Below are 22,033 nucleotides of genomic sequence, written 5' to 3'. Positions count from 1 at the left end.
TCTAATGTTTCACTTCCCTAAAATAAAAAGCACTCCTACATATCTATTGAAATTCATAAAATCAGAAGATCATTAGTTGTTTGCTTCCAACATCTATTTTAATAATGTTTTCAACCTCATTTATCTAGGATGGAAAGCGATGAAGTCATTATCTATTAGTATTGGTTATAATTATTATGAGGTCCACAATACTTTCTAAAGACCTAATTAAGAAGGAACATGTTATAACAGCCATGATTCTCAAACCAGAAATGGGAGATTAGTCATTATGCCCTGAGGAGAGCTTTTCTGGTTGACTGTGTGAGGTAAGGGGTGGGAGAGTAGGTTGAGGAAGGCACCGGCAGCCCCACCCTGGCCTGCCCTCCCTTACAATTCCACTCAGTGCACCACCGTCAAGCCCACTGAACATTTTAGTTCAAGAGGCTCCCATATCTAAGCTTTAATTCCGTTCTAAAACCAAGTACTATGGTAACAGGTGATAGCCATCTTCTCCACGTTAGACGTCAAGAAACAGGCTCAAGAAGATTTTACTAGGTCCAAAGCATACGCTAAACCTCTGAAGACATTTCTGAAGCAAAAGTCATCTTCCTCAGGAACATGTCTGTTCCTTCCTAAGCTCTTTGGGTGCGTATGTTGGACTTCTGTTTGGGTGTGTACGTTGGACTTCTGTTTCCTCACTATGGTGTTTCCATCATTAAATGACTATAAATGTAATGTTGTCCTTGCCATCAGGGTGATAATCTGTTTTCCAGTCTGGTAGCTAACATTATGCTAACATTTTCTGTACTCACAACATTAATCTCCTAACTACTGGTATTGGAGCAGCTGATGTCAGAGACGGCAGATTACCAGCGCACACGCCAGTGACACAGCTACGGTTCTTCTAGAATGGCAACAAGGTGCCAAGCAGAGAACTCAGGAAGACCAAATTCAAACAGCAGCACACTGGTTTCAAATGCAAAAGAAAATTTCAATTATAGGACAATAAGGACAATGTAATACCAAGTTACTTATAGAGTCTAACTCATCATTGTTCTCAATAAAATGTTGCTATCCTCTATTTTCAAGTAACTTCCAACACCATACTGTACTTTTGAATATCCTTGGGCAGAACTTCCCAGAATTGCACATGATACCTTACCGAAGCAATTTAGTCAATACCCAAGCATTGTAGCCCATTATATGCTCAATATTCAGTTCTCTCCAGAGAGATTTATAGGGCAAAATGTGCCTGGTGGAAAACAGGACATAAATCACAACAATGAACATCCATCTGCTGTGTCTGCAAATGTGTAAAGATAACATGACCAGATAGAAGGTCTCTGTGTACCCGGCTTGCTTTTGAAATTGACAATAAATGAACAGAGATTAATAAAACAGAGCTGGAGGAAACATGATTACTAGGGTTATTCAAAAACACAGAAACACTCATAGTTCGCACTTCAGATGCCTTCCAAAAGTTTATGAAGATGTTTGATAGTAAACAGTATGATACTGGTTTATGTCTGCAATTAAGAAATTAGGAAAAGAGGTCGGGGTCAGTAAAATATTACAGATAATGTTTTTATTTCCTACAGAAATCTTACTGATTAAAGATAACTAACATCTGATGCAAGTAAAATCACACCCATTTAAAGCTGCTTAAATATGATCAGTGATACAGTTTTATAAAAGACAGAAATGTGTTATATTTATATATGTGGGGGGGTGCGAGGAGGGGATTAAGTAAATAATGTCATCAACACCAAGGGTGTATTTGCTGTGCTCATATTGTTTTATTCAATGACAAATAAATAAAATTTATTTGTATGAACAAATATATATATATATAAAATATATATGCAAAATAATATACAAGTGGTAGGTAAAAATACTACCAATAATAACTTGAATAAAAAAATCATTAGTTTGAGCTACTCTATTTATTTGATAGTAATAAGTGTACTTCTTAAAAAAATGTTGTACATTCTAGAATTTTAACTAATTAATAAGATTAATGTTCTACTGTCTCACTCTGTACAGGAAATTTGCTACAGATTAAGTGAGGAAACAATTTCATTTCCAGATACCTGAACCTATTTTTGAAGGAAGGAAAGGACACTGTTCCCTTAGGACCATTTCAAAACAAACGAAGCATCAGTAGATCACGCAGAGAGAAAACACACATGCGCGTTCTTCAGGTGACCACCAGCGTCATCTAAGTGGAACAATTCCACCCCCAACTTTACAGGTAAACACGCAGAGTATTAACTTTTTAAATATGGAGGGTGAAAAAGGAAACTGTAGTTAGTCCTCACTTGGGAAAGATTTTGTTTACTCTCTCTCATCAAAGCAAACAGTTTTGAGTATCTCTAAATTATTCTCTATATGAATGGCTTCCTTCAAAAACAAATACAGGCTTGTTAAAGTTTTGCGGAGTTTTTTGTGACAAGTTCTTGGTACCAGTTTAGACTGAGATGGGGAGACACTGACATCATGCACTACAGCTTGGTTTCCTAGTAGAGGGCTCCTGGAAGCCAATTTAGTATTACTAACTTCCAAATAAAGTTCCAGCATACTACTTATTATTACCGAAGATCTGAGGAACAACACTGTTCAAGTAAACGAAATCTCTTTGGGCGTAACATGCTGATGTGGCCTCAGGCCACGGGGAAAAAGAAAACAACAACAACAAAATTAGTAACACATACTTTTGGAATAATTGTGAATTCCGTCTAAACTAGGGGTTTTACAATGAGAATAACAAAATCCCGATGCTGGTTTCAGCAAGGAGCTACTGTTTGGGGCTATCACTGCCAGAAACCCGTTCGCATCATGAGGCTTTCTAGTTTTTTCAGCGTTCACTATTTTGTAATTCAGGAGATTTGAAGAGTTCAGTGAAAAGACATCAGGAGGATAAAAAGATGTTCCTTTCCTCAATGGCATAAGATCCTCGGCAGTGAAAAATCCAACCCTTTAAGGAACTGTTACTAAACAAACAGTTCCCTTGCCATATCTGGTTACCGGGGCAGCTCTGCACCGGTGGGTCCCAGCAAGCATGGTGATCGCCGCCAGATGTGACTCTGAGGGCAGCAACCCAACCCTGCACCACTTCAAAGGCATCTCACATCGCCTTTCCCAGCCATCACCTGCTTGCCAATCGGAACAAACCTCACTGGTCTGGCCACACAGGCTGAACTCTGGTTCAGACTGTTAAAGCGTTTGGTTTTCCTTCTTGATAAACATGGGACCCAAGCTTATTAAATACAGAAACTCAGCATTTTTAATAAGACCTCAGGGCTGGCGGCCAGTTGCCTCAAGAGAAAAGCGAGCTTCTGCTACTCTCCTATTCATCATTTTCAAATTAGTTGCCTTATTTCCGTGCAAGACAGCGATATGTCTCCGCCTCAAAGAGTGCTAGAAGCTGGCAACCAGCACGGGGACAGTTACGTCTCAGAGCTACACACCGGCTCATCAAATCCATTCCACTTGACTCATCCACTGGCAAGGATTTAAGGCTGCCGATTTATCATTTCTATGATTCACTTTGTGACCCTCCTCCAAAGTTGTTAGTTCCCCCTGCCCTTTGAGCACTTAATACCACTTTCTCAAAATACAAGACAGAAAAGCAGCTGAAAGATGATGTATTCAAAGAATTTTAACTCCAGAGATCCAAGTATGAGTTAGTTAAATAAAGCCTCTCTCATTCTTTCTCAAAACCAATTTCAGAGAGAGAGAATTGTATACTGAGCCGTGAATAGACATGCATTTTCACAACCACCTGAGATCAGGGGAGGCCACGAACGCTTCCATACCCCAAGCTAACTGGAAGCCAACACGTGCATAACATACTCCACAATTCACTGGTAAGGTCTCATAAAGCACCGATAGTCTATGGGACACGCACATCCTCCATACTACCCCTGGGGGTTATTTTCTGCCAATAGTTCTTGCAGCACACAGACCCAAGTAAAGTCAGCTTTCAGCTCTCCCTATCCCTGAGCCACCACACACTACTGCTTTTCATGCTAACTGCAATAATGATCATGATCAGGCTGTCCCCTCCTTATGCTGTGTAGCTGCTGGGGTGAGTCTCAGCTTAAAGTTCTGGGAAATGTCCAGACATGGGCAGCGCCCAGCATTATTAGCACCTTTCATCTTTCTGCAAGAAGTCAGGGCTCAAGTCCAAGTCATGGATTTAAAGTGTCTCCTAACTGTGTTCATGTGTAGGGGACAAAGAAAGCTCCAGAGAGTCTGGGCTCTGCTGATGCATTTACTGGTGCCACAAGTTCTTACGGGAAAGGTAGATGAAGACTGTGAAATCACATTCCTGTGCTGTATGCTGGAGCTCCATCAACAGCTTCAGTGAAGCCACGGACACGGCCGTCCTCCCTTCAGAGTCAGCTCAGCATTCCCACCTTTTACAGTCTGACATGTTAACCTTGGGTTGGGGTTGCTGGATTATCATCTCCCCTCCACAAATAGTGTTAACATGATGGATGTACGAGCTGCGTTATTAACTCCATCTCTATCCTACTTGGTTCAAGTAACGACCGACTCACTGGAAAATAAGAGCCACGTGAAGATGGCTTTGCTGTTGATCAGATGGAGATATACATTTTAGGTATATTTCTCAACGTTCATAAACCCACTCTCTACGAAAAAAAATGTTATCTTTGTGAAGCATTCTGCATAGAAATATTGAATAAGATGCCTTTCTTTCCTTTTTGAAAGGATAGATTGAATAGATCTCTACTAATGTAGAAGTAGGATCTATAAATCCTCTGTCCCTCCATTAACTCTGGCTCCCCACTCCCAACAAATAGATAAAAGGCAAGAGCTTAAAAAGAAAGAGCTTGCTCAGTTTAGGTCAAAGTGATGTTTCTCCAGTGGATTAAGTTAGCCTTTTGCAGCTTCTGGTCTTTTTCCTTCCTATTTCCCATCTGTATTAAACTAATCTAAAGCTTTAGATTCTAACTAAGGCAGATTAAACTGTTGTTTATGGAATCGACACATACTATAATATCAGTCAAAATCAAGGATTTTTAACTTCCCTCAAATATATTATGAATCACTCAGTCGAAATTATTTATGGGTTTGAAACTTTTTATGATCTGAACTTCTTATGCTTAAAGCTGAATGAATTAATCACTTTTTTAAAAAAAGATTTTATTTATTTATTTGACAGAGAGAGAGTAAGAGATCACAAGAGGCAGGCAGAGAGAGAAGGAGAAGCAGGCTCCCTGCTGAGTGGAGAGCCCAATGGAGGGCTCGAGCCCAGAACCCTGAGATCATGACCTGAGCTGAAGGCAGGTGCTTAACCCAATGAGATACCCAAGTGCCCTGAATGAATCACTTTTTAAAGTTTTGATTTATATGTGCTTTTTAGGTAGAATGGAAGAAATGTAAGTGAATGAGAAACGTACAGATTGTTAATTATATTTCATTACTGCAGAATTAATGGAATAAGAATCTGCAAAAGGGTTCTGCTGAAGTTTACATTTGGAATAATACCTACACTATTTGCTTGGCACAAGACAAAAAATATTGTAAACTCCAACTATAAAGACCTCAGCACAAATCTATTCCCAAATTTGGAAAAGCCCTCCCAACAACTCATTAAATCATTCAACAAGTAACTACAGACATTAATGAACTGTTAACATTAAATGAGTTAACATTTGCAAGGAATTCAGAACGGTGGTTTGCACATAGCAAGACTATATATAACATCTACTACAATTATTCCAGTTATACACAGACAAGGTGTAAGAAGGCACTAAAACCTAGTCCATACCCTCATGAAACTCAATCTACAAGACCCTGAAAGCTTGGAGGTATGAGGCAGGGTCCAGGTTATTAATAACAAAAATCAGAATCCAGTGACTATGCAACAATAGAATAAATTCATTTGCTGTCGATACCTCACTGTAAATAGGCATAAACATTATTGAGATACCTTTTAAGTAAGGTCAAGTACATTCTTATCTCTTACTTCAGTAATCCAACTTTTAGAAATATATCTTCAAGCAATTATGATATAATATGGGAAGAAATCTAGGTTTATTAAGGAATTTAAAAGCATGGCCTCCGTAACATTTAAAAAAAGTCATAAAAAAAAAATCTGATGGGGTGTCTGGTGGCTCAGCTGGTTAAGTGTTTGACTCTTGATTTCAGCTCAGGTTATGATCTGAGGGTCATGAAATGGAGCCCCATGGACAGCTTTGTGGTTGGGGGAGGGGGAAGTCTGCTTAGGAGTCTCTCTCCCTCTCCTTCTGCCCTGCACCTCTCAGGTTCTCACTCTCTCTCAAAAAAGTCTGACAGGGGCACCTGGGTGGCTCAGTGGGTTAAGCCTCTGCCTTCACCTCAGATCATGATCTCGGGGTCCTGGGATTGAGCCCCGCATTGGGCTCTCTGCTCAGCAGGGAGCCTGCTTCACCCTCTCCTCTGCCTGCTTCTCTGCCTACTTGTGATCTCTCTCTCTCTGTTAAAAAAAAAAAACAAAAAAAAAACAACCTAAAAAAAAAACTAAAAAAAAAAAAAAGTCTGACAGTGGTCACATGGATGCATAAACTCTGAAGGAATAGATATGAAGGTTATAAATGTATTTTCTAGGGGCGCCTGGGTGGCTTGGTGGGTTAAGCCTCTGCCTTCAGCTCAGGTCATGATCTCAGGGTTCTGGGATCGAGCCCCGCATCGGGCTCTCTGCTCAGCAGGGAGCCTGCTTCCTCCTCTCTCTCTGCCTGCCTCTGCCTACTTGTGATCTCTCTATCAAATAAATAATAGAAAAATAAAAAAAATTAAAAAAAATGTATTTTCTAAATATTAAAATGTTTACAAATAAAAATTTGATATTTTAGGGGCACCTGGGTGGCTCAGTGGGTTAAAGCCTCTACCTCTGGCTCGGGTCATGATCCTGGGGTCCTGGGATCGAGTCCCGCATCGGGCTCTCTGCTCAGCGGGGAGCCTGCTTCCTCCTCTCTCTCTCTCTCTGCCTGCCTCTCTGCCTACTTGTAATCTCTGTTAAATAAATAAATAAATAAATGATCTAAAAAAAAAAATTGATATTTTAGCCACAACTAAATAAACACATATCCATATGAACAGAAACAAATAGGAACACAAAATTTATAATGAGGTCAAATTATAGGTGATTTTCCCTAACTCAAAACCTTCTGAAAAAGTATGAGACATGTAATGGGAAAAATAATTTTCATTGGAGACAGTCTCCCGTGCCTCTGAATATATTGAGTATTTCCAAATCATTTGCCCCAGAAAATATGCTAATATTTATTGGAGTCAAAATGGAGAGCAGTGACACTAATAAAAGGGAAAATATCTGACATAAAGATTTGATTAATGAAGTAACTGGGTACAAACAGGAAGCCTCAATCATCCATGGTATTTGAATGCATTTTGATGATGGTCTTTTAAGCCATGGATGCAGATGTTTGAAGGTTTGTTTTCATCTCAGGCACTTCCATCCATACAAAAGCCGCACTGGGGTGCTGGGGTGTTTGCTTTTCTGTCTACAGGAGATCAGGGGTTTTAAAGAATAATTTCCCAAGCTTTCCAGTCCTGAAGAAACCTCTAAACCAGTTTCTCAACCTTGGCTCTGCTGAAATTTCTTTGTGGTGGGAGGCTCAGCAGTATCCCTTGTCCCTACCCACCAAATGCCAGGAGCACCCCCCACCCCCCGTTGTGGCAACTCAAAATGTGGACAATTTCAAAGGTCCCTTGGGCAGCAAAATCACCCCCAGTTGAGAACCACCATTCTGAACTGATGTTTCTTTATTCATTTTTAAAATCACACAGTGCTTGCCAACCTCTAATGGACTGAGTTAGTCTCATGACTGTAACTTGCACTTCCTGAAATTTTTGCCTACTGTTCTTTATTTTTAGTAAAGAGCTCCAATATGACACCAAAGAACAAAAAAAAAAAAAAATGCTTGCTTGGTTCAAACAGGAAAGCTCTTCTGAGAACGGACACTTATTCAAAAGCTGAGAGAGAGATGAATCTTACCTTCATTTGGAATCCCAATCTCATTCATTTTATTCTATTTTATTTCATCTTTTGAAGCAATGAAAAGAGATTCAAGTAGTAACTACATTAATGGTGCTAAGCAATTGTTATAAATATTCTGGAGGCCCTAGCATTTTTTTTTCCAGTATTTCTAGTTTTAAAATAGTTAGAGACTTCTGATGCAATTTTACTTAATTATTGCATATCCAGAATGTTACTTCTTGGTAGTTTTTGTTTTAAAGCCCCATTTGTTTAATCCTGAGTTACCAACTATGCCTGTCTTTATTTGACATGAATACCAATTCAATTTAATTCAAATATCTGTGAGCCCCTAGTATGAGGAAAATTAAGCCAAATGTGCTAATTTGTAAAGTCACACAGGTCTCCTAACAAATGTAAACCCGTGGTAAGTACAGTACGTTATTAACCCTCAGAATACCAGCAGGGTCCATTGGACACAATCATACCTTTTAAATTTCATTTTGAGCCATTCTCGTAATGGTCAGTATCTCTGACTTATACTCTTTAATAGAAATTTTATTTTTTAAAAAATCAAATAAAGCTCACTTTATCTTATAATTACTTTATCAGTCCATTGCAACTTTTTACATACCTAAAATTTTTTGCAACATTTTCCTATTTTTAACATCCCAAGAATTATTTTACCATTATTCGTTAACTATTTCCAACTATGCTGAAGAAGACCAAGGAATATGAAAATGAAAGGATGAGGAATTGCCTACAAGGATGAGGCAACAGGAAAGTCATCACAGGTTTATTCCCGTGTTCCCCCAATATTACATCACCTTTCCAGAACATATGGAAGAAGTTAGGAGATATCCATTGAACAGAACTAAAAATCACACATGTTCATTTTCCAATTAGCAAACAGGAGAAAAGTGACAGGAGGTACCTCACAAATATTGAACAAATCAGACTATGAATGAAATGGATCACAGAAACAAGACCTCAGACCATGAATCTTCAGATGACGATATCCTAGATGGATTTTCACAGGCCCAAGAACCAAAAAGTGAGCAAAGTTAGAATTCTAAGAAAAAAAAGGAAAGCATTCTCATGCACATTGTCATTCAACAGGAAGGATGACACCATTCACTGTTTTTGCTAAGGACATGTGTAACAATATTTTCTCCTCTTTTATGCTTGCAATAGATTTTATCATGTTTAGGCCCAGAATTTTTTGGATATAGTTTGGAAGCAGACAAATACCAAAGGCAGGAGTGGCTACAAAGGTGATCAGAAGAACCAATGTAGAAATGGAAAGAAAAAAACGAACAAAAATAACAACAGCAACAAAAATGGACTGACAATTCTAATGGGTGTTTCTAAGTCCAAACTTAGAAATATTTTATAATTACGGACAGAAAGTAGCTCTTTCTCTTCAACAAAATTAGGATTTCTCCAACTTTTAAAAGTACTGATTTTTTAAGTGAGAACGCAAGAAAAAAACCAAGAAGTGCAACAGGCTGTAACCTAATAAAGATGTATTTTAAGTCTGCAGTCAGTATTTATAAGATGAATATATTCCAGGGTCACGCACAGCAGGGGACTGATTAGAAGCTGGTTGCATTCAAAGAATCCTGTCCATTTCAGAAATCCCACCTTCAAAGTCAGGAAAAGATGGAATAAAAATCTGGGTTTACTATATTTAAATCCTAATTCAGATTAAAATATTAATTATATTGATTCTTATTAAAACTTCTCAATGAAGTTATTTTTTACTATCCCTTTATGCTTTTGTAAAATAACTTAGAATATAAGAAATTATAATAATATAAAAGGTCCTCAGTACCAAGATAAGTTAGTGGTGCTGGAATGAGGTGGGCAGGGGCAGAGGGAGAGGAAGGGAGAGAATCTTAAGCAGGTTCCAAGCTCAGATGCACAGAGCCCAGTGGGAGGCTCCATCTGAGGACCGTGAGATCAATGATGTGGGCTGAAATCAGGAGTTGGACATTGAACCGACCGAGCCATCCAGGAGCCCCTGGGCTGGCTTTTATGGTAAAGTGCAGGGCAAGGCAGGAAAGGAGTGACTCAGCTGAGTGGGCTCGCTGAGGTATGGTGTGTTCCCAAGTACGCCCACATGCGTGTACACAAACACACACGTGCACACACACACTGTTGAGGCAACCTTCATCAGACAAAGAAGCTTCTCCTGAGCTACAAAATACAGCTCAAAGAAGGGCATGGAGAGATGGAGTCAAAAGCAATCAGTCTTCTGCATCTGTGTTAAGTGTTTTTTTTTTTTAATTAAAAAGAAAAAAAAATGTCATCTCATTAAGAAGACACATCAGGTTATCTCTCATTACAGTCTCAACAACGTTTGCAACCCTGAAAACAAGAAACTGTGTCATCTGAGATTCTGCTTTATGGGGACAAAAAATGTGAGGACCTACTCCTGGGAGAAGTGCTATTACAAAAGAATGAGAGGGTCTTCCCTTATGGTGGTTGCTGTACAAATTCAACAAGTCCTGTGGATGATACGGTTTTTCAGGTACATTCGACAGTTCCAGGTGGGAGCAAACTTGCCCCCCAGATTGGCACTCCCATGGCAAGACTGCATACATTAGTCTCCTGATGAATATTCCATAGAAAAGTCCTTACCCGTGATGACTGGAATCTGTACGCTATTAACATAAGCAAGCTACATTACTGATCCTTTGAACAGGAATTTTGCGGTGGTCTGAGAACTAAATCACCGTAACACGAGACATAAATACTGAGGTATTTACAAAAGAACTTTGGGAACAATAACTGATTTATTCACATTCAATCTGTTGACAGACTTACCTCTTTTTCAAGAAGGTCATAAAACAGCTCATCCCACAAAGAATGTGTTTCTAAATGCCGCATTAGCAGCAGGCACCAAATTACCTCCTACCAAAACAAATCTCACTAACTACCAACCAATGAAAGTGTATTAAACTGTGGATCGAATTCTGTTTCTGGGAAGATCAGAATGAGGCTTCATTTTCTCCTCTTTAACAACTGTCCTCCAATATCCCCTTGAGGATGTTTTAGGTAAGATGGGTTCAATTCCTGTTCTGATTCTGCATTTCAAGTGTCACAAGGAAGGCTAGCTCCTGGAACAGGGATGTCCCAGCTGGCAGGAGCCCAGTTTGTACGCAGGTCCATGATCCAATGCCTCTTCCTTCACGTGCCAGCTTTGCCAGGTGAGGGTAAAGGCATACGTAGCCCGGAGGGCTAACAGAAAAACACTAAACAAGGAAGTGCTACAAGGGACCTGATATCCTAATTATATGAAGTTCAAAACAATTCTTGAACATTTTAAAAATATGGGACAGGGGCACCTGGGTGGCTCAGTGGGTTAAGCCGCTGCCTACGGCTCAGGTCATGATCTCAGGGTCCTGGGATCGAGCCCCGCATTGGACTCTCTGCTCAGTGGGGAGCCTGCTTCCTTTCTCTCTCTCTGCCTGCCTCTCTGCCTACTTGTGATCTCTCTCCGTCAAATAAATAAATAAAATCTTAAAAAAAAAATAAAAACATGGGACAGTTACAAAAGTAATAGAAAATTTAGTAGGAGTTCGACATTAGAGTGTATCACTGGGCGATCTATATAAACCTTGGTCTCAATGGAAAGTCAAGGGTGATTAGAAATTTGAAGGATCTGGAGCTACGATGTCCTGTATGTCCAGTGACCACCAACCACGTGGGACTATGGAGCCCTTGGAATCAGAGTGAGAGGGGCTATATGTACCAAATACACAGCAGATTGTAAAGACCTCCTGTGAAAGAAACAAAAATAATACAAAGTATCTCACTAATAACCTTTCCATATTGTTTACATGTTGATGTGATAGTATTCTGAATATGCTAGATTAAACAAAATGCTATTAAAATTGATTCCCCAGCTTCTTCCTATTTTAAAAGTGGCTATCAGAAAGTATAAATGGGGGCGCCTGGCTGACTCAGTTGCTGGAGCATGCGACTTGATCTCAGGGTTGTGAGTTCGAGCCCCACATTGGGTCATAGAGATTATTAAAAAAAAAAAAAAGTACAAAGATGCATTATGTGGCTTACATTATATATCTACAGGACACATGTGAGCTAAAACACAAGAGAGATTCTATAACATCTATTTATGGACCATGAAGGCCTTACCAAAAGCTATGAAAAATTTTTTAAAATAAGTAACTGAATTTGGCTAATATTTCTTGAAGACCAGTGTGTGAGACATTTTTGGTACATAAAACTGTAGTTTGGCTTCTGTCAGATGAAAAGAGAAATGACTACAAGTAAGTGAGAAAAAGTCAACATAAATAAAATAATACAAAGCAAGGGCAGGACAGTGAAGCCCAGTATTTCAAGGGATAATCAGAGAAGACTTGTAAAGGAGGTATCTTCGTGGGTGAATGTTAAAAAATATACAGGATTTTACAGGTCATGATAAGACAGAGCACTTTAGAATTTACAAGCAGCTTGTGGTAGATTAACACCATCTGATGACAAAGGAAATGGATTTTGAGAAGGGGCGGAAAGGTGGGAACAACAGCCCAGACGAAGAAAAGACCAAGGGTGCGGGGTGTCCGTGGACCCGGTGAGGCCCATGCCTAATGCCGAATGCAGGCTCGGGCCAAGTCATGAATGAGTTCCGGATGGCCTGCAAGGGAATATGAACTTCGCTCCCGGCTGCTGCAGAAACCATCAACTGATTCCTACCAAGGGTCAGAAGGATCGGAAATGCAAAATAGGATCGTTACTAAGGCACGGAGGAATTCTCTGGGAAGAGAATGAAGAGATTCGTGCGTGAGGCAGAGTAAACGCCAAGAACTGAGGCGAGAAGTCGAGGTATGATGAGTCCTGTAAGAAGAAAAGCATGAGGTCACGGGCGGAAGTGAGGCACTGATGCGGGAAGGACTAATCAGAGGGGTTAGTGTCGCAGCGGGTCAAGCACCATCTGAACTCGGGCAGTGGCTGTTCAGGGAACAAACAGCATTCCTCCACAGGTAGACGTGAAGGAGCAAAGGATAAGGGAGACCGAAAATGACAGAACGGGTAGATGAACGGCGAACAAGCCTATGAAGAGATGCTCCGCATCATATGTCACTGGAAAAATACAACTTAAAACAATGAGATACACTTACTAGAAAGGCCCAGATCCAGAACACTGAGACACCACATGCTAGTGAGGACAGCAGGAGCTGTCACTCACTGCTGGGGGGAATGCCACTGCAGAAGACAGTTTGCCAGTTTTCCATAGAACTAAACACATACTGTGTGGGGCACCTGGGTGGCTCAGTTGGTTGAGCGTCTGACCCTTGACTTCCGCTCAGGTCATGATCTCAGGGTCATGGGATCGAGCCCTGGTCAGACTTCATTCTGAGGATGGAGCCTGCTTAATGCTCTCTCTCCCTCTGCCCACCCCAACTCGTGAGCTTGTTCATTCTTCCTCTCTCTCAAAAAAAAAAAAAAAAAAAACCTTAAAAACAATAACAATAACAACAAAAACAACCCTAAACATACTCTTACCATATGATCCAGCAATTGGGCTCCTTGGTATTTAGCCAAAGAAGTAAAAAACTTAGGTTTATACAAAAGCTTGCACATGGATGTTTACAGCAGCTTTACTGGCACTGCCCACACCTGGAACCAATCAAACTGTCCTTTAGGAGGTGAACTGATGAACACTGTATACATCCAGACAAGGGACTATTAATTAAGCACCATGAAAAGACATGAAGGAAACTTAAATGCGTATCACTAAGTGAAAGAACCTCACCTGAAAAAGCCTACATACTGTATGATTCCAACTATGTGCCATTCTAGGAAAGGTAAAACTACGAAGACGATCAATTGATACATCAGTGGTTGCCAGGGTTGAGAGAATCAGAGGGATGAACAGGGGGATCACTAAGGCTTTTTGGTGAAAATGCCCTGAATGATACCATAATCACAGATACACGTCATTACGCATTTGTCCTAACCCACAGTTTGTACAAGACCAAGAGCGAGCTAAGCCCCAACTGTAAAGTAAGGATTTGGGATGATAAGGCATCACTCCAGGGGGAGCCGTTGATGACGGGGGAGAGGATGATGGGAGCTCTCTGTATCTTCTGCTCGGTTTTGCTCTAAACCTAAAACTACTTAAAAAAAAAAAAAAAGTCTTAAATAATTTAAAAAAAAAAATCCAAGAAAGGGAGTGGAGGTAATCAAGTGGTATTCAGAGACAGAACATGACTATAAGAGGGAAAATGGGAAACAAAGAAACGGAAGAAGGTATAGAGAGATGTTGAAGTTGTTCACTCAACAAACATGTATGAGTGCCCACTAACTCTCAGGTACCATGACATAGCAATTCATGACAAAGGACTCTGAAGGGTTCATCTGTGGAACATGAAGGAGAGTGATGCCAGGAACCAAGGAGAATGAAGGTGGTATGGATCTGCTGCCAGGTAGAAGGTGAGAGGTCATCAACTAGTAATAATTAGGCACATCTACTAACACAAAGATCCCAGCTGATGTTACAGCATGAATAAGAAATGGAATTAGCTGATAGGGTTACATGATATGATACATATACCTTATAAAACTCAGAAGCAATTAAAGAGAGAAGTTACTTTTTCCCAAAAACAAAAGACTGATAAAAATATGGGGAGAAAATGTGAAGGTTATTAACAAGTGTAGGACATTCAAACGGATATGTAAAAATGGTTATCCCCTGGGTCCATCCAGATTAGAAAGGCCCCACCCTCCCTGGCAAAAAAAAAAAAAAGAAAAGAAAAGAGAAAAAAGAGAAGAAAAGAAAAAGAGGACAGTGGGGGTTCTTGACTGGCTCAGTGGGTTGAGCATCTAATGGTTGGTTTCACCTCAGGTCATGATCTCAGGGTTGTGGGACTGAGGCGCTTGACAGACTCCGTGCTCAAGGGGGAGTCTACTTGAAGATTCTCTCCCTCTCCCTCTGCCCCCCCTCCTACTCGTGTGTGTGACTGCGCATGTGCACACTCTCTCTCAAATAAACAAATAAATCTTTTCTTAAACTAGGTTTTATTAAGACTTTAAAAATGTGTTAACTGGGAAAGAAAGAGGGCCTGGCAAAAGCCCTTCACTCTCAGAAAACAATAAATAAACCCATTCTTAATTATACAAGCCCCTTCTGGACGAATGGTCACAAATGGTGGGTCACCAACCTTGATGCAGGGTTATAACTGCACACACAGCTAACTCTAATTTTAACAGTAGTCATGGCGCTCTCTTAGTCTGCTCGCCATTATTTGGGTTTTTATTAAGTACAGAGTCAATTTAGTGATGGGAAATGAGCATGTTATCTAATAGCCTATGAATGAGTGCAATGGCTGTCCACCTTTAAATTCCCTTTTTAATACTGGTTGCACTGCCATACCGTGGTAAGAGCCCTGATGACAAGAATTTTTTCAAGAACTCATTCTGAAACTTTCAAATCTAGGTATGACTGAGGAAAAACTACGTAAAAACTATCATAAAAGACGTAAGAACTAGGCAATTCCTACTTTTAGACAAAGCAGCAATTAAACCCAAACCAATGGACATTTCCACACCTGGCTCATGGAATACAGGTGAGGGACCAGCCATGGCCCAGCACACAATCAATCAAATCCATGGAAAAAAGCTCAGATGCTTTCCCATTGGCAAAACGTGCTTGCCACTGAACTTTCAACTTTTATGGAGAGAAATACTGTGATGCATACAGCTGACCTTCCCCTTAGTTCTTCTCTCGTTCTTTGTAATTCACTTATTTACTTGTTTATGTCCTGGTATGCTAAACGCAGTTTTTCTAAATCTAGCAAAGAGGGAACACAAAAGAGCTTAACTAACAGAAAAAGATATGGCAAAATTAGACAATAGCCACCAAAGAGAAGCCTGACATTATTAACTGACAAAAAACAGCAAATTAGGGGGACGTCTGAGTGGCTCAGTCGGTTAAACACCTGACTCTTGGTTCCGGCTCAGGTCATGATCTCAGGGAGTTTCTAGTTGAGATTCTCTCTCTCTTTCTCTCCCTCTGCCCCTTGCCCCCACCAACTCCTTCTCTCTCAAATAAATAAATAAATCTTTTAAAAAAATATATACATATATTTGTAAAATATATAATATATATGTAAAATGTTTCATAAAATTATTTTTAAAAATTCTACTACAAAATACATTATAAAAAAATAACCTACTCTGTATGTCAAAAACCTTTATAGTAATAACTGTTAAGTCTTAACAATTCGTGCTTAATGTTCTTTTGGAAAATCTGTGACACCAGGGAACATCTGAAGGGATCCTGGAGGAAAAGGAGAGGTGAGATCATCGCCACCACTGGGGGATGACACAGCACGAAACTGCAGATGGAACCAGATGGTCTTTCTCACCTCAAAATTCTAGTTTTAGATTGTTATGATCTGAACATAGATGTGTTTGCCTTTAGTAAAAAATAAGAATCTAGAAGTTATGGGATTAAGATCTCAAAGAAAAAGAAGTAAAAATCTAATTCTGAACTCCCATGCAACCAGCGATGGTTAAAGAATTTCAAGCAAACAATTATGAATGCAGCTGACTTCATTCACAAAGGAAGAGATGATTAAAGGCCAAAAAGTCACAAAGACAAACAAAAAAGCCTAAACCAACCTTTCCTAACAAAAATTCAGATTTCACTACTGACTGATGAAATAATCCCAAAAGCTTGTTTAAAAAACATTTCTAAATTACAGACCAAATCAGAAGGCCAGTCACTGACTCAGATTTCAATTCTCTACAGAACTACATCTTATGCTATCCATGGAATTTTGACCCCAACTTTGGAGATGAAAATAAAATAGTTAAAATTAACTCAATGATGGTTGATCAATTAGATTAAAATTACACGGCTGGGGGCGCCTGGGTGGCTCAGTGGGTTAAAGCCTCTGCCTTCGGCTCAGGTCATGATCTCAGGGTCCTGGGATCGAGCCCCGCATCGGGCTCTCTGCTCAGCAGGGAGCCTGCTTCCTCCTCTCTCTCTGCCTGCCTCTCTGCCTACTTGTGATCTCTGTCTGTCCAATAAATAAATATAATCTTAAAAAAAAAAATTACACGGCTGACCATAACCATAACAAGAGCTCATGGTTAGATTTTTTTTTTCCTCACAAAACCCAACTCCTGACAGGATAAGGCAGAGATCCTTTTAATGAGAAATGGAAAGATACTTTGATAGAAGAAACAAAGCTATAGGGTAGATGTTCTGGCATGTGTGAGAGAACAAACCGGAAGGCCGCCTTACCTTCCGTCTGCATAGTCTGTGTCTGCGCCACCCCACCAGACATCCGAGTCATCCTCCTCTGCGTCCGCTGAGTCAATATTGTCACTTTCCTCGGCTAGCGGGCAGCATACAAATTCTACTCCTCGGAACTTGTCGATTCCACAAGGTAGCAACATGCCATAGTCGTGCAAGTTGGTGCTCTTCTCACTACAGGTCTACAGAAGGTAAAGAGAAGACAGTGAGGAGGGAAGGGCAGATTTGCTTCATTGTAAGAAAATCCCAAATATAACCATCAACACAGAGACCCAATATATCAAGAACCACTTTTTCGATGGAAAGGGCCATTTGCTGTTTTGAGTGGATTTATAAGTTTCTTTAGCAGAGACTACTTTGGCACCCTTATTTTTTAACTTATTTAATAAGGATGTTGTTACACTATAGAAGTAAATAAAAACAACCAGAAGGGAAATTCTTTAGGAAAGAAGATAGAGAAGAAAACTGGCGTGGGAATGGATATTGGAGAACCAATGCTCTGTGGTGTCATGGGCACATCAGGTAGACACGATGGCTCTACGTACATCCCCAGCTCACTTCTGCCTCTATTACCTATGGAAATTTCGTTCATGTGGACATATGTTATTCTAGAAATTCAAACTCTCTTGCCTCACTTCCAGAATAACAATCCTGGGAAGAAAAGAAATTATCTTCTGCTATGAATCGAAACTTAGAGTCTAAATTAGAGATTTCTCCATCAACACCTTTTTGCTTTCCTGGGATTTGCTAAATGTGCACAAATCATCCACTGGTGATGGAGGAAAGATTAATAATGCAACACATATGGATAAGCAATGAAAATATTAGAGTGTATTTTGACCTCATAGGAATTAAAGTCATTTTTGTTTCTTAGTAACAATTTTTTTTTCCTTAACTCAAGAACAAATAAAAAATGAAATTATGTGGTTTGTTTTCTTAAGATCCAAAAAGCTCTTAAACGTCCAAAACACATTCTTCTATAATGAAAATTTTGTTTTACAGTAAATTGGAACATATTGTTTTATAAAAGGCAAAATTAATGCTAATTCCTAAGTGGTGATTTTTGCCTAACAACTTCAAAGCTATCTGAGCTAGATCAGGGATTCTCACCCTCAGTATTACTGGTATTTTTGGGTCAGATAATTCTTGAAGGAGAGATGGAGGAGAGACTGCCCTGTTCAATGAGGAATGTTCAGTAGAATTACTAGGATCTCTGACCTCTAGCCCACAAATGCCAGAAACACCACCCCCTCTAATTGCAACAACCAAAAATGTTTCTAGACATTGGCTTATGTACCTGGCGGGGAAGGATGAGGGAACAAAAGTGACCCTATTTTAAGAACCACTGAGCTAGACAAAGGAGCCTAATTCTAGGAAACTGATCTTCTGCAAGAATTATATACACTTATTAGAAAAATTTCATAATATACCAAAGGGAAAAATGGTTTTGAAGATGACAGTAAGTGACACTTTATGCTGATTATTTTATGTTATTTATCCACTTTGCCAAAAGCAGGGGTTAAGAAAGGTTAGGACTGGTGCCACAGATCCAACCACCATGGAAAAACGAAGATGCTGGCATGGCGTGGTGAACACGAAATAGGATGGCATAACTTAGAAACACTTGCTACCAGACGAGCTAGTTCCTGTTCTGCTGCTATATTCTCCAATAGATGGTAGGAGAAAACGTCAAATTAAAAAAATTCAGTATATGACAAAAGAAAACAAGAGGTATATAAAAAATAATTTGGGAAAAAAAAGTACACTTTAAGGTTTAAGGCAAGTGTATAAGATTATAGTTTCTAGTTTATAAAATGCAGCATAGACACATAATAAATCTAACTCAATCAGTTTTTGACTCTTAAAATTTACTTAAAATTTTGATAGTTTCTTCTTTTTTAAATAAGAAATATAACTTATTCAACAACATGGCTGGCTACTGCCTCAATGTATCTTCTACAATGGCAGGACTCGTGTCCCTAGGAAATCTCCACTTTAGAAGAGGAAGGAAGGTATGGGCTGGTACCTCTTTGGCGACCGTGTGCCAGTGAAGGTGGGTTTCACAAACATCCATCCTCTCCTGGTGTAGGAATTTGCACTTGTCGGGAACAAGGAGGGCATCACTTACAAACTCGCCAACTGCAAGAAAGGGAAAACGTTTCGTGTCATTCCATCTGCATCATGGGGCTCGTGTACACTGGGTCGTTACCAAGGAAAGATGGACTAAAATACTTCCGAAGGTATACAGCTTTCTGAATGACGAAGGAATCTATTTCACAAAAGGCTGGTACCCTTAGAATGCTGAGTCCTGCGTCCTGAGCGCGGTTCCTTGCCATGTCAATCTGGATGGTTAAAATACTTCCCACGTGTGTTAAGTGAAATCTTTATCTGATTACTATGAAGCTCTGACTGCAAAGTTAATCACACAGAAAGCTGCCATTCAACTGCAACAAGGGGAAAAAATACAGATTGACACCGCAAGGCAATCATTTGAGCAGAATCAGTATAAATAACTGTCCATCCCTCCTTCTTGGACATTTCATCTGTTTATAAGCTCATAGAAGATTTTGCATTTTTCTACTTCTAAACAAACAAAATCTATACATGTACTTATGTTTACATATGTCACACACACAGAGTTTAATTAAATTATGAATACCACTGCTTAGATTCTTGCTGTATTTTTAAAGAAAATGTGTACATGCAAATTATTTCTAGCATAACTGCTACTGCAGATAGAAAGGTATTACATAAAATCCTACAAGAACATTTACATTCTTATAAGGATAAAAGTTGGACAATGACAGAATGTAAGCTATGAGCTTAATTTTTATTTCTTTTGTTCACCCTAGCTTTTAGCAAGATTCTGCACACAGGAGGGAACAGATGTCCTGATGAGTGAAGACGTTAAATGCTGTAATAGAGGGGCGCCTGGGTGGCTCAGTCGGTTAAGCGTCTGCCTTCCACTCGGGTTGTGATCTCAGGGTCCTACGATCGAGCCCCACGTTGGGTTCCCTGCTCCGCGGGGAGTCTGCTTTTCCCTCTCCCTCAGTCCCCCTACTCTAGCTCTCCCTCTCTCAAATAAATAAGTAAAATCTTAAAAAAAAAAAAATGCTGTACTAGAGGTGAAGACGTTGCTGGGCCTACAAAGTGAACACATCTGCTTAGATGCACCGGGAAAGAACTCAAAGCAGAAACCGCATCACAGATGAGTTTACAGGGTTTGCGGGGGGCGGGGCGGTGCTGGTATACTGTGTAGAAAATGAATGGAAGTTCCAAGATGTAAGGTCAGCATCTATCTTCGTTAACATCCCACTCCTGATCCCTGGGTCCAGTTCTGGCAAATATGACCATTCTGATAGACAGATGGATGAATGGCAAAAGGCAGTTCGAAATGAGGGCACGTCCTGTGTAAAACAGAAGAAAGAAAGGGCGAGGCAGATTTGTGGAGGAGGCAAAAGTCCAAGGTGGCTAGAACACCAGGTTAAGTGCAGAAGGGAGCGCAGAAGTGAGTGAGATGGGAGGAAATGCTGGACTCCTTACTGTAGGATCTAAAGTTCGGGATCCCACTTCAGAAGCAACATAAGCCAAAAGATACTTGAAATAGGAACAACATGCTCAAGTTTGTCTCTGGGATAAACTCTCTAATCAAGTATGCATAGGGAGACCAGTGAGGAGGGCACAGCCGTCCTTCAGGCAAGACAGGCAAGAACAGATTTAACCAACAACCACAAATAAGCAGGGAATACAAGGGGTCCACACTCCAGCAAAGAACGAATATTTTTTCTTTCACAGTAAGTTAACACCACATTTTCTGAAAAGGACCATAAAGAGCGAAGACGACCTTGAGAGGGGGAAGAAAAAAAACCTTTTTTTTATTCCGGTTATAGAAAAGAATTCCTTAAAACTTCGTGTCTATAAAGGCGTTTAAACTTGAGTCTGTTTCTAGCTCAAACATACAAGATGTCTCATGATATTTAAGGACTTAGTATTTAGATAAAAACCTAAGTGAAAAATTTTTTTCTCAATTTCAAAACAAAAAACAAAAAAAAAACCAAAAAAACCAAAACCTAAGCGAATCATAAGGGATGAAGAGCCCTTCATCTTGTCATTCCCTAAATCTTTAAGACAATGTACGATGCCCATAGCATGGTATGAGGAGTCAGAGAAAATGCAAGAATTATGAGACGTGATGCCCCCCAAAAGGCTGTGGGTACTGCTTGTGGGAAAGGAACCCCCGAATCCTGGGAGCCTATGCCATGACAGTGGCCGTGGCCAGTCATCTCAGCTCCACAACAGCTGTGGGACATGGGACAGCTCTCTTACAGTATCATCCTCACTTCCCAGGGGAGAAATGCCTGCCAAGAAACGTGTCTAAGGCCACCTGCCCTCAGCAGATAATAACCTCGCCCCAGAGATGAACATTAAGATACACAGTTTAGGCAAAGAAATAATAATGCAAGTGACATCACATTTTTCCCCCTTTACTTCGACCCAGAATACTATCAAACAAACCAAAACCACCCAACTAAATCCCACCTGAGATGGAGAACGGAAAATAAAAGTAATTTCGTCCAAAGCCAACACAGCGTCCCCAGGTGGACTCTTCGTGGTTTCTCAGGATGGGCCATCAGCTGCAGCTGTGAGCAAGAATACTTGATACCTCAGCATCCGATTTTCAAGGCCACACGAGAGGCCAGAGTGATCAAAGGCCTGAAGGGGCCTCTTTCATTTATGGGCTCTGGTCAGTCAAACCATATCGC

The 22,033-nt window shown here is 40.1% G+C and overlaps 1 protein-coding gene across 7 annotated transcripts in view; it reads right to left on the bottom strand.

The window, feature by feature from the left end:
* Positions 1-22,033, bottom strand: part of APP (amyloid beta precursor protein) — a 275,938-nt gene that overhangs the window by 146,065 nt on the left and 107,840 nt on the right. For all 7 annotated transcript variants that reach the window (XM_080809147.1, XM_080809148.1, XM_080809149.1 and 4 more), the window contains exons 4-5: positions 19,297-19,409; positions 17,259-17,452 (exon numbers count right to left, since the gene is read on the bottom strand). In XM_080809147.1, coding sequence (XP_080665273.1) covers positions 17,259-17,452; positions 19,297-19,409 — 307 coding nt within the window. The remainder of the gene's footprint in view (positions 1-17,258; positions 17,453-19,296; positions 19,410-22,033) is intronic.

This window comes from Martes martes, assembly GCF_963455335.1.
Source record: "Martes martes genome assembly, chromosome: 1".
Taxonomy (NCBI): domain Eukaryota; kingdom Metazoa; phylum Chordata; class Mammalia; order Carnivora; family Mustelidae; genus Martes; species Martes martes.
Note: the sequence above shows the minus strand (reverse complement) of the source record. Positions and strands in the feature narration are given on the sequence as shown.